General features: G+C 41.9%; 1 protein-coding gene across 1 annotated transcript; it reads right to left on the bottom strand.

The window, feature by feature from the left end:
- Nucleotides 1-9,020: 9,020 nt before the first annotated feature.
- LOC115851202 (calcium homeostasis modulator protein 6) lies at nucleotides 9,021-11,066 on the bottom strand. Its single transcript, XM_030852871.3, has 2 exons — nucleotides 10,454-11,066; nucleotides 9,021-9,495 (listed from the first exon to the last, which is right to left on the bottom strand). The coding sequence occupies exons 1-2, from the start codon at nucleotides 10,979-10,981 to the stop codon at nucleotides 9,073-9,075; spliced, it is 951 nt and encodes a 316-aa protein (XP_030708731.1). The 5' UTR covers nucleotides 10,982-11,066; the 3' UTR covers nucleotides 9,021-9,072.
- Between the last annotated feature and the right edge of the window lie 2,492 nt (nucleotides 11,067-13,558).

Raw genomic sequence — 13,558 nt, 5'->3', positions numbered from 1 at the left:
AGTTTGTGAAAACATGATCATCTAGCTTCCAGATATTTTTCAGAAGTTCAGTGCCATTTGATTTTGGATTCTTGGTCTATTATTTCTATCTGGAAAACTTTAGGATCTTCTTATCCCCATTGTTCCAAAATTGCACCATGATGCATCTCACTGTGACTCTGTGTCCTTCTACTGTGCTGATCACCTGATGAACTCTTCAATCTAGAAATCCATCTTCCATTTGGTGAAAACATTGAATTATTTCTTTGATGATTTCTTATCCTATTCTATCCATTTTCCCTGCTTTCTGCTAGGCTTTTATTAGTAGGATGTTAGATCTCCTAGACTAGTTCTCTCTCTCTTTTTTTTTTTTTTTTTTTTTAACTTTTCTCTCTTTTCCATCTCTTTATATTAATATTTTACATCCTGGGAGATTTCCTCAAGTTTATCTTCCAAACCTTCTATTGCATTTTTTTTTTTTTTTTTTTTTTTTTTTTGTGGTACACGGGCCTCTCACTGTTGTGGCCTCTCCCGTTGCGGAGCACAGGGTCCGGACACGCAGGCTCAGCGGCCATGGCTCACGGACCCAGCCACTCTGTGGCATGTGGGATCCTCCTGGACCAGGGCATGAACCCGTGTCCCCTGCATCGGCAGGCGGACTCTCAACCACTGTGCCACCAGGGAAGCCCTATTGCATTTTTAATTTCTGCTATCATGTTAATTTTCAAGAACTCTTTTGTCCTTCAAATGTTTTTAAATACAATTCTATTCTCATTTCATACATGTCATGTCTCCTGTTACATCTCTAAAATCATTATTGGTCGTCTTTTTAAAGTTTTCTTAGGAGTACATAGTGTCTGTTTCCTCCAAGTAACTTTTTCCATTTGTTTTGGCTTCTGCCTCTCATACTTTTTTCAAATCTCTGGAGCTCCTTGGTTATCCACCCATATTGGATAAAATATGAACTTTAGTGGAGCTTGTAGATTATGGGCTTCAACATAGAATAATAAATTGAGGGACTTATTATATTATTTTTTATCTTAATAAACATTTTACTTTAGAATAGCTTTAGATTTATAGACCTGGCAAACCACTAATTTGTTTTCTCCTCTTCTGGATCATTTTATGAGGATTCATTGGGAGTGGGGTACAGACTGGAGTAAGGAATTTTTTTCCAAAGATTCCAGCTTGGTGATTTTTCAGCTAGGATTTTTGAAAGTCCATCAAAGTACATTATTTCTTCTCCAGTTTCACTTGGTCTCAGCCCTGCTGGACTGATCTAGACCTGGCTTTGACATCTAGTTTCAGAGTTAAATACCCTACTTTCTGACTCTCTCAAGAGTTGGATAGCAACTGAGTTAGAGAGTTGGGAAAAGCAGGCAGCTATGGGAAGGATCCTTAATAGCTTAGCTTCTGACATTCTTCTGTCTTATGGGGCTGTGACAGGGGAGTGTCAATAGTTTCTTCCGGTCTTTCCTGGAGCCAGATATCTCCTGTGAAACATAGGGAGCATCTGCAAAGTGAGGCCTGTTTGCTTGGATTCTCTCCTGAGTCTGTCCTTGTACAGTGCAGAATGTTTTGTGGTGGTGGCTGTTCTGCACCCAGGCTTCAGTCTGCAAGCAGGGGGTCTGGCAGTGGGCAGGATAATATCCATGGGCAGCTGGTGGGCTTTGCTTTGGGCCCCAAGCACATTCTCTGTTTAAGGGAAAGGGGTCTGTGATCTCCTTGGCCTTGGGTGTGAACGGGCAATGGGTGTGAATGCTTATGGCCTTTTCTGGCTGTGCTTTTTCAGTGAGATAATTCCAGAATTACATTCTTGTGAAATATTTCACTCAGGATGTGAAGCTAGATTTGTGTGAGAGCCCTGGCACTAAAACTCAAGGCTCAGAGAGGGGCAGGAATGATAACTGAGACAAACAGCTCTTCTTTAGAAGGAAGGCAAGGCAGAAGGAGAGAGAAAACAGTTGTTAATTTTGCATCTTAAACTGGTGCACTGTAAACACCCCAGGAGGTCAGGATTGCCACTCAGACCATGGAGAGGGCAGATGTGATGTTAGTTGCCCCAGCTGCCTGCCACCCCCGAGCAGTATGGCAAGTTGGGGAATTTAAATGTGACCCTCAAAATGTGTCATTTTATTGCGGTCTCTTCTCTTGGGCAGTCAAATTTGCTAGATATGACTCCTGACCTACTGCTTGAAGAATGTGAGCCTGAATGCCAGCATTTTGGGAGCCAAGTTGGAGAAAATAAAATTCAGTATGTATATTTTAACTTTTATTTCACTTTGTTCAATACAGTATCCCTGTCTTCAACTATCCTGTTGTCTCAGTTCAGAAATTTTTTGAAAAACTCTATCTAGAGATTAAAACCCCCGTTTTTGCTAAGGTAGGGAGAAGCAGCTGCCCAGCTGCTTGGAATGGCAGCAGAGATCTGAGGGACCAGTTCTTCTTAAACAAGCTTTCAACCAATCCTGCGTATAACTCTGCTGCCAGACCCATTTCCAGAGGTGGCTGCTGCTGCTGAATCCTGATCCTTTTGTACAGATTGTACGGTACAAATCATATTGCTTCTTATCTTTCTCCAGTTCTGGCTTGGGATTCAGATTTCTCAGGCCTGGTAGTACAGTCACCACTTACCACCTGCTTTCCAACTTCCAAAAAAAGTGTTGCCTTTTCCTCTCCTGTTCTCTGGTTGCTTTATGACATGAAAAAAATCCTTTTATTTTGTTTGCTTGTGGCTGAATATGTACTTTCAAACCAACAATTTAAACCAGAAGTACCTCCTTGGGTAGCCTTTCACTGCCAATGGTCACATTTATGAAGCACTCCTTAAGCAAGTATAAATTATTGAATCTCAAATTGGAGTGGGGATATAGAGGATGTGCAGTAAAGGTTTACATTTTTAGAAAATAAAATGCCTATTTTATAGACAGAGATTCAGCACACATCTGCAGGGAGAGTTAGGCAGCTTCTAGCTGGGGTAAATGTGCCTATGAGACTGGAAGGGTTGTGGAATTTTGTTGGTATGTACAGTGGCAAGCAGATTTAAAGTTAAAGCATGTGGACTCAAAGTTAGTCTTCTTAGATTGCATAGGAATTGAATAAAAAGCAGTTGTCTCATCAAGAGTTCTTGAGCAGAGCTGGGAGCTGAGAAAGGGGTTAGGATTGTTTTGATTTTTTAAGAGGAGAAACATCTGGTTTTTATTTTATGCACTGCCCTCTTTCCAAGTGCTTTTAAGTATCTTTAAAGATGCCTAGACACATGATGATCTGGTCTCCATGAAATAAACTATAGTTTAATGAATCCCCTATGTATCCATTTACTTGCTTGGCCATTGAAATGTTGCCCCACAGCTTGACCATGTCTCAGTCTTGAGTTCATTCAAGTTGCTATTTTTGAATAGACTATGTGATTTGAGAATACCGTGAAGCAAGCCAAACAACAGTGGATTTTCCATCTGCCTCTGATTATCTGAGGTACTGGTTCCCAAACTGCACTCTGTGGAACATCAGTAACTCAAGTTGCTAGTGGATACACCGTGAAAAAAAACTTTTGGCTATTAAATTTTGTTTCTCTATGATATTAAATATATTTATATAACTGTTTTTCTTATGCTATAAACTGCCTTTAAGAAACGGAGTGCCATACACAAAAGACGAACAAATAACATAAATAATCACGTGATTGACAAACAAGTGGTTTCCAAGTCTAGAAATGATAGTGTATTTACCAAAACACAGTCTCTGGTTACTGATATATTATCATGGTCATGTACCCTGTGTCTTAAAATTTCAAGAAGTATTTGTGATACTTAAACTCTTTTTTCTTCTTAATGAAATGATAAATATATTTAATCTTTCTCACTTGTTTTTATCAGTTTTGTTGTTGTTTTGTGGCATTTACAAGATAATTTTTTTTAAGTCTTCAGAAGTCATAAAATCATTCTGGGAAGAGAAAACACAAAATTTTAATATGATACAAGCAGGTATCTGATCAAGTGCTACAGTGAGTTTGAGAGGTGAAGTCATGAGTTCAGAGAAGGAAGAAGTTGCTGTGGCCTGATGCAGTTGGGGGATGCACTGGGGGGAAGTATGATTGGAAATGGGGCTTGAAAGTTGGAAGATATTGTGTGATGGGAGATAGTCCTCCCTTGGTCTCTCATGCTTTTGCACGTCTTACTAGTATGCTAGGAATGCAAGGCTCTGACTGTTTTTTCCCAGGTCATTTCTCAGGGTTGTGCTTGCAGCAACCTGCCTTGATAGAAACAATTTCTCTCTTAGACAGAAAGCAGGCTTCATTACTACTTGCTATAAAATGGTGGTGCCCTAAGCTCAGTGTTCTTTCCAGCAACACAACGCACACTGTGTGCAGGTATCCATCTTAGCTTTCTGTGTTGTTCCCCCTAGGACTTGGGGGCAAGGGGAACCAATGCAAACACAATGCTCATGCTGTCTGCACTGCTGTGATTAATATAGATTTTGGTCGTTGGCCCAGAAATTTCATCTCTCCTGCCAGCCTCCATGTTACAGTAACAGGCTAACTATTAGCTTGTAAGTAGGATAAAATCAAATCCCAGTCAAGACATTGGAAGAATGACTGAAAAGAGAACCAGTTGAGTGAAGAGGTAAGACTGAGCCTTTCACGCTGTTTAATGGGTGTGGTAGGACGTCCAAAGCCTGATTAACTCAGAGATTATATTTATATTGGATAATATTAAAAAGTAAGGGTAGACAGGTGGGATGGAGTGGAGGACAGGTAGGTTTTAAAAGCTTTAAATGACGATGCTATGGACTGAATATCTGTGACTTTTCAAAATTCATATGTTGAATTGGTTTGTTTTGATTCGCAATGAATGTCAAAATTTGTGGTTATTGAGCTCTTTGTGATAATCACTGTTTAATATATGAGAAAAGGTGACCAGACACTGTGAACATACTGGGAAGAGTTCTGAAGAAGTTAGTCTCCATAGCAGTATTGGTTTGAATTAGATAGATTCTTAAGCTGCCACTGTTAAAAAATAAATTAAAAAAATTCTACACACACCGAATGAAACATTACATTGAAATCTACAATCACTACGCCCACAAAAGAAGTTGAATTCAAGAAAGAACGCTCCTGAGAAAGAAGCTATTGTGGAGAAACTCTGAAATGGCACATCGGGGTGGGGCGGGGAGAATTCTTTAAGACTTAACGCTGATTACCATGTTCTAGAGCAGCAATGTTCAATAGGAATGAAACTCAAGGGACCTTCGTTGGGAGGCTCTGGGTAGCTTGGGAGTTTATTGCAGTTTTGGTAGGTTGACTTTTCAGTCCCTCCCTGATGAGTGGGATCCAACTCACTAGGAAGCCTTAAACTATTTCCTCTTTTGTGAAAATTCCTCCAAATATTCCTAGGCAGAATTTATTTTCTCTTTTCTCAAAACACCTTGCTTATGTTTCTAATTATCGTATATTCTATTCCCCTTCCTATGATGGTTAACTGTTTACTTATTTGCCTATCAATTCCTTGAGAGTTCCTTAAGAGTGTTATCTTATTTCTCTCTTTTTCTCCAATCCAGTTAGCCTACTACCTTACAATAATAAAAATATATTATGTTTATTGAGCATTTTCCTGGCATTATCTCAGTTGTGAGCAAAAATCATCTGGGTAAATAATATGATTACTTTATATTTTACAACTGCTGAAACCAAGATTTGGAGAGATGATTAAGCTCATATCCTTAGTAGAGGCTGAGCCAGAACAACAACCCAGTACTGTAGACTGAATGTGTCCCTCCAAAATCCGTATGTTGAAACCTAATCCCCAGTGTGATGGTGTTTGGAGGTTGGGCCTTTGGGAGGTGATTAGGTCATGAGAGCAGAGCTCTCATGAATGGGATTAGTGCCCTTATGAAAGAGACCCCAGCTCTCTTGCCCCTTCCACCATGTAGGACACAGTGAGAAGATAACCATCTGTGAACCAGGAAGTGGGCTGTCACCAGACACTTAATGTGCTGGTGCCTTGACCTTGGAGTTCCCAGCCTCCAGAACTGTGAAAAATAAGTTTCAGTTGTTCATATACCACCCATATGTCTCCAGTGACTGAGCTCTTAATTGCGATATTATAAAGACTATATATTGAGTATAAAAATGCTTCTTGAGCCCACAACATGGCCTGTTTGGGGCCAGGGTCAGAAGAGTGATGTATCCTGCGAAATAGTGGTGACCATGTTCCCACCATGAAATAACTGTGCTGTGTCCTGATCTCACTGTGTTTGTTCAAAGTGGTCTTAGCTATCAGTAGTCGCCAAGTTTCTGAAGGACATGAAAATTCCTGGGGGTCACTAAGGACATCTGTATCTTTTCCACTCACAAGGGCACATGGATTTAAAAGAGGAAAAAATCTAACCCAGTAATAAAAACAGCCAAGTGGCCACTTTGAACTACATGATCCAGAGAAGAGCAGTCCCTTAGCTTCGGTTCTACCATGTGACCTTGGCCTAGCAACGTGACTTCTCTAACCTTCGATTCCTTACTTGTAAGTGTGAGTGATATGTTTCATGGGTATTCCACAAACTCCTGAAAATAAAATGAAGTGAAAGATGCAAAACCTCTTTATTGACTGTAAAACCCTACACCAGTAGTAAGGGTTCTTTTTCATCGTTTCTAATTATACTCTTAATATTTATTATTTATTATTTTAAAATCCAAAGATCAAAAGCGCATGAGGTTCGGGCTTCCCTGGTGGCGCAGTGGTTGAGAGTCCGCCTGCCGATGCAGGGGACATGGGTTCGTGCCCCAGTCCGGGAAGATCCCACATGCCACGGAGCGGCTGGACCCGTGAGCCATGGCCACTGGGCCTGTGCATCTGGAGCCTGTGCTCCGCAACGGGAGAGGCCACAACAGTGAGAGGCCCGTGTACCACAAAAAAAAAAAAAAAGTGTATGAGGTTCAAAAGAATCCCCTGACCCATTATTATTCCTCAGAATTGACCAAATCTGACAATTTTGTGCCTATCTTTATATACTTTATGAATGTGTGCATGTGTGTGTATTTTTTTTTAACAAAAAAGGAATCATATCCTACTAATCAGTAGAATACTATGCAGTAATTTTTCAGGAGGTAAATTGTTATGTATATATACATGGAACTATGATATTTTATATGAAAAATGTGCAGAGCCACATTTATAGTATGAGATAATATTTATCTAAACATGGAGTATACAGCTTCCCTGGGAAGAACATATTGCAAAGGAATGAGGTGATTTCACTTTTTCTTTCACACATTTCTCCATCATCATTTTTTATCTTAAGCATATATACTTTCACAACAATATTAAAGACCGTGCAAGAGAAAGTGTAGCATAAGTCAATAAAATGGAACGTGAGACTATTGAAGACAGTATTATACATAAGTATAAATGGTAGGCCAGAAAAAAAATGTTGAAGAGAAGAATATACTAAAGAAATTTTAAAATAAGGGAAGCAAAAATGAAAGTAGTCATGTTATGATTTTCAAAACTATTCATTAGGGAATAGAAAAGAACTGATCATGCAGTTTCTCTGCCAACTTTCTTGCAATATATGACTCTCAATAACAGGATATTCAGCTCCACTGACCAGTACTTTTTAATGGCCCCTATGCAACAAAGGGCAAATAGAAGCAGGAGCAAGGATCTGCCAAAAGAGGAAGAAGGGCTAAATATGATCTGTGCTTAGTTGTTTTGCAAAGTTTTCATAAGTCATTTTTTTAAATGCACAGAACAGCCATAAATTTGGGAGATGGACAGGAATGACAGTCTAAGATCCCCTGGAAAGTCCTGGCATTATCAAGCAACAGAATTTTATCTATAGATACTTTTGCTCTCAAAAACATCCTTGCATCCTTTCCATCAACAAATGCTGTCAAAGTCTACCTTGAATCTGTCTTCTTTTTCTGTCTTCATCACCATCAACCAGGTTCAAGTTCACTCCCACCTATTTCCCCTGTAGTAGCCGCCTGATTAATCTCTCCATTTCCACCCTGGCTCTCCCTCTTCCCCCTGCCATTCCTTTTCCCACAAGAAAAGCAGATCAGGGCTTCCCTGGTGGCGCAGTGGTTGAGAGTCCGCCTCAACACAACAGTGAGAGGCCCGCGTACCACAAAAAAAAAAAAAAATAAATAAATAAAAAGAAAAGCAGATCAATCTTCCTGAGATGTTCATAGGATGAAAACCAAAATCCTTTGCATGATTTCGAGGGGCTGCACGAGCTGTCCCTTGCACATTTTCTCTAGTCGCCTTTAAGGCTTCTGACTGTACTAAGATCTTCCTCACCTCCATCTTTGTACATACTGTTCTGCAAACTAAAATGCTCTTCTCTGACTCTACAGATTTCAGTTTCTCACAGACCTCCCCAATCCCCTCCTTCTCAATCTAAATCAGCTCACAATTTGTATTTCTATATTTATTTGTATGGTGTAGGCTTTAGCTGACTTCCCCACTCCATTGAAGCTGTGTAATGACCATATGAGGGTTCATAATACTATCCTTTCTACCTTTGTGTATATTTGAAATTTACCACAATAAACAGCTTTAAAAATTTCCTTCTGATCCTACAAACTAAATACAGGTTATGCCTGCAATTATCATAGTTTTTCAAATTTTGTTTTTAAAAAAATTTACTTCCCTTTTCATGATGATTTTATTTTGTATTTTGTTTTAGTAGCCATAAAATGCCAGTATTTTAAAGTACCAAACGATGTGCTGTCTGCATGAAAGTGAATTTGAAATCAAATACCCTAAAAGAAAGGTCTGAAGTTCAATTGTTATTTTGCTGTTTTTGCTACTAAATTCTTTTATTTGAAAGCAGCATTATTTTTCAGTGAAAAATACCCTAGGCTAGGGATATAAAAATTCTGATTTAGTTCCAGGTTGTCACTTTGAGTGAACCATTTACCTTTGCTTCCTTTTTTTCTTATAATATAATAAAGAGATAAAGTTCTAAATTTTTATTTGATTTAATATGCTATGTTTCCATAATTTGGAAGACCAAAAGAAAAAGTCATAAACAATACCAATGTTTATTTTTTTAATGAATCAATAACTCAAAAGAACTTTTTTCCTATTCATAAGGTCATAAGTCTGGAGTGCTGTTCATATCAGATGAATCTACAAAGCCAAGAACAGGAACCACCACATCTTCTTTGGAAGATCTGATACTTTGATTCTTCTCTTTTCTGTTCACATATTTGTGCAAAATGCTGTAGTACTGTTCCTTTGGATTGAAAGTATATAGTGATGAAATTTGCTGCCAGTCTTTTATGCTTGGAGTGTTGTATTCCTTTGGATGTGAACACTCAAAGAAACACTTGATATTTTCTTTTGCCAGTTTGGTTGCATGTTCTGTGGCTTGACTTTTAAGGATCTGCTGCTCCTGTTCCAAATAGATTTTCCAAAATTTCAGCTGCAGGAAGCTAACTGGAGATAGGCATCGGGTGATGGATGTAAAAATCAGGAGGACGATGATAACAACTGCTATCAGGACCCAGCCCAACACCTTCAGAAAACACAACAAAATAGCAATTTAGTCACATTTTTTTTTAGAAATTTTTAAATCCTCAGATAAAGTGTGAACTACTTAGAGTTATGATGATGAACAAGCAACAGCTTTAGGTCTTAATCCCTTACGAGAAAGAAGTGGCAGTAACCTCTCGAACCCCTCAGTACAAGTGCTCACTTGACAAGACAGTCATTTTCCAAGGCATGTCAAGGGCCCAAGGAGGAGTTTATATGTCGAATCCCTGGAACTCAAAACGTGGAATTTCAGAAAATCCAATGAAACAAACATTCATTTCCAAGAACCTCTTAGCTTTACAAGCCCAGAAGTAGTGTGGGGTGATGGCTTTAGAGCCAGGCAGACTCATTTTACTGTAACAATTCTGACTGGACAAGCAACTTGACCTGGACTCAGTGTATTCACTGTAAAGACAGAAGAGAATAATAAAGGAAGTAAAGGGCCCAGCACGGTGACTGGTACAGAGTGGATGCCTGACACTATACGAGTGCCCAAGTGCCTTTCTCCTGTTAATTAGTTATCCTCAATATTTTGTAATAACCTGTAAGGGAAGAGACTCTGAAGAAGGATACACACACACGTATAACTGAATCTCTGTGCTGTACACCTGAAACTAACACGATATTGTAAATCAACTGTACTTCAATTTAAAAAAGAAAAGAAAAAGCACCGAGATAGAAAGGAAGGAAAGAAGGGAGTTAGGGGAAAGGAAGAAGAAAGAAAGAAAGGAAGGAGGGAGGGAAGAAAGAAAGAAAGAGAGAGGGAGGGAGGAAGGAAGGAAGGAATGCCTATCGGCTCACGAGAAGTCAACAACCATTCTAGTTAGTCTTCGGATGTCGTATGTCTGCAGAAAGGGCACGCATTTCTACCTCCCCCGTCCATCCCCGTAGAAGCCCGTCCCTCTCCGATCCCCCCAGCGCGTCCAGCGCGGGCGCCCGACCTGCGACTGGGCCTTGAGCTCCTTCTGCAGGTCCTGCACGTCGGGAGCCTGGACCTGATGGCACGGCACCAGCGGCAGCTGGTCCGCGCAGCCGGGGCTGCGGCCGAAGCACAGGCGCCGCGCCACGAAGGCGCTCCCGCTGGCGGCGCACTCGTAGAAGGAGCCCCCGAGCAGCGCCACGGCCACCCAGGTGAGCGGCGCGACCGCAGCGACAGCGCTGAGCTGCGCGCACACCAGGGCCCCGCGCAGCGCTGCGCCGCAGCCAGTGCGCGCGCCCGGCGCGCAGCAGCCGGTCAGCAGGCGCCAGGTGCGCGCGCTCAGCACGTAGCCCAGGAGGAAGAGCGCCAGCGCCGGTACCAGCAGGAAGACCAGGCCGTAGGGCAGGTTCCAGGCGTCGCTGCACGGGCACTGGAACACCGCGGTGGAGAAGATGCGCTCCCCACCCACCGTCAGCAAGCTCACCAGGACGTAACCCAGCGTATTGCGGTGCTTGAGGTGCAGGTCCAGCACCGCCCTAAACTTCTCCATTGGTCTCCTACCCCAGGGCGCCGTGGATGTGCCCGTGTGCTTCTGCCTCTTCGCTGCCCAGCTCCTCGAATGATTTGGGGGAGGGTCTGGGGTCTGGGGTTTTCCCTGCTCTGCTAAGCCAAGCCTTCCAAAAAAGAAAGCGTCTTCTCTGGGTTTCCTGAGCTTTCGCTTTCTTATTTCAACCAGACCAGGTGCGGCAGACTCAAACACACACACCATTGACCTCCCTAGTACTCATGCCTTTCCAGAAGCGGAGGTACTGGTGACCTTTATCCCTCAATTCCGGAACTCTGAGGGAAGATAGGCCCTGTTCCACTGTGAGTTTTGTTTCCTCCTGACAAGGGGACTTTCCTTACCCTTAATGACCCTATGCAGTCACCAAATGAATACTTTTTACTTGGATAAACTGGGAAAAACACCAGCTTTTCCTCGATGGCAGCCACCCTGGCTCCTAAACCCACTCTCAGTCAGACCAAACAATTGCAAGAAACAAAACAAAGAAACCAAACAAAACTGATCATTTAAAGGAAACATTATTCAAGGGCAAATTTCCAGTTTCTCTTTCATAAACTAAATCGCAGCAAAGCCCTGCTCAAATTCCAGTATGTCCATGATGTCTGTCTCCTTTCTGTCCCCCTTCTGGACAGAACTACCACTGTCCTCTCCTCTGCCTGGTCTCCTGCAGGACATTAGCCTGAATAGACAGTATTGACTTCTGCCTCTTTTTTTCCCCCTCAGGTGGGTCCTAACACTGGTAGTATGTGGACAAGTGTCAAATCCTTACTCAGTGACCACCAAGTTGATCAGCAGAGGAGAGCGGTACATGGTTGCTCAAAAAACACTAGTTGAACCAAAAAATTTCAATCTGCAGCCACATCTAACTAACATTATTTCCTCCACTTTCAGTTTTCTCAAAGCAGCATTTCTCTGACACAAGATAAAACCACTTCTGTGAAACTGAGCCTTACTCTGAGCAGCTCTAGAGTGAGGTGAGGTGTACTTGAAAGGACATGGGCTGTGAAGTCAGGTGCATTGTGTGTGTGTATGTGTGTGTTTAAGAAGTTAGCTCCCCCTAGACTCATCATGCTCATTTGTAAAAGCAGAAGATAGTGCTCACTTTTCAAGATCGTTGAGACGAGTAAATTGTGTAGCATCTGTAAAGCACTTTTACACACAGGGTGTGCCTATTAGTGAATGCTCAGTGTGAGGGATTACCTCTCACCTTGCAACGTCAGGAAGAGACAACAGACAACTGTGTTGTACATTATTTAAGAATCCAAATGAATGCTCTATTTTAGATCAAGGATTGTATTCAGTGACTCAATGATCCTCCACGACCTTCAGAGGATCAGTGTGCCCTGAGCTGTCCATTTCACTTCAAGGAGGGTGTCTGGATACAGAGTCTGGGGGGGCAGGTCGCAGTGAACTGGTTGCTGCTCAAGCCCATCCCCTAGGTTTGCCTTATTTATCTGGGAAGAACAGGTAGCCCACAGAGCCTACTGAACTGTTAGAGACGGGGCAGGAACATGTTACTCTTTTCTTAGTTCAACTTGCCTCCTGAGCTCCCGCCCAGCACCAGTTCCTGGCACAGAACCACCTGGCACTGGGATGAATAGCTACTCTCTCTGTGTGAGTGTTCAGAAGCTGTCCCCAGATCAAGGTCCTTTCTGTCATGCTGGACAGTTGGGGCCCTCTTCTCTGGAGTTGGACCAGGTACTGCCAGGCTTCCTGTAAACTTGCATCAAAGTTGCATGTTTGAGGCAAATCACTTCTGCTATGACTATCATCTCTGTAAGCCCACATATGCAAAAACTCTTCCTTCCCTTTTCCTGTGGGTGACCCTTCTCCTCTCTTCACTGCCACCCTACTCCTCTGAGATGTTGCCTCCTTTCCCACGCTTTCCACATACTGTCCTGAACAAATTCCACTATATCACAACCTTTGTGCTTTATCCAAATCTCCCTTAATTGTAACCTAACTCAAACATACCCTTCCATTCTCTTGAGTGAGATTTATTTATTCTCCCACATTTCTCAGAACAAGAGGGAGGGCTGGCATTCCCCCACTACTACATCCACACCTGGGCTTTTCCCATCACTTCTAATAGTTTATTCTCCACCAGGGCTCAAGCTGTTTAGCATGACCTCCTCCGTCACCTCAGTCCTGCAATCTGTTTTCATTCCCTTCGTTTATTAAGACGTTTGTATCTGGCGACAGCCTTCCTCTTCTTCCTCGCCGCTGTCAAGGATTTGGTTTCATTTATTTTTAGTTACTATCCTGACTAGAGTAATTCATTTGTTAACCAATTTATTAATTAGTTCATTTGTTCATTCAGTCATTCATTTAAAGGTTTAATAAGCACTCAGAATATGCCAGGTACCTATAAAAGTGCCTGCTGTTATTGGGTACAACAAGGAACAAGACTAAGAGATGCCCTGCTTTCATTGAGCTGATGTTCTAGTGGAGAGGATATAGATGATGAGGGGGAACGTCTGCAGGTTACGCAGATAATTAAAATGCAATCATGTGGTACAGAGTGTCCTGAGAAAGCCTCTATGAGGAGAGGACATTTAAGCA

Source organism: Globicephala melas, chromosome 14 (genome assembly GCF_963455315.2).
Source record: "Globicephala melas chromosome 14, mGloMel1.2, whole genome shotgun sequence".
In the NCBI taxonomy this organism is placed as follows: Eukaryota; Metazoa; Chordata; class Mammalia; order Artiodactyla; family Delphinidae; genus Globicephala; species Globicephala melas.
The sequence above is the reverse complement of the archived record's forward strand: the minus strand, read 5'-3'. Positions and strand labels throughout refer to the sequence as shown.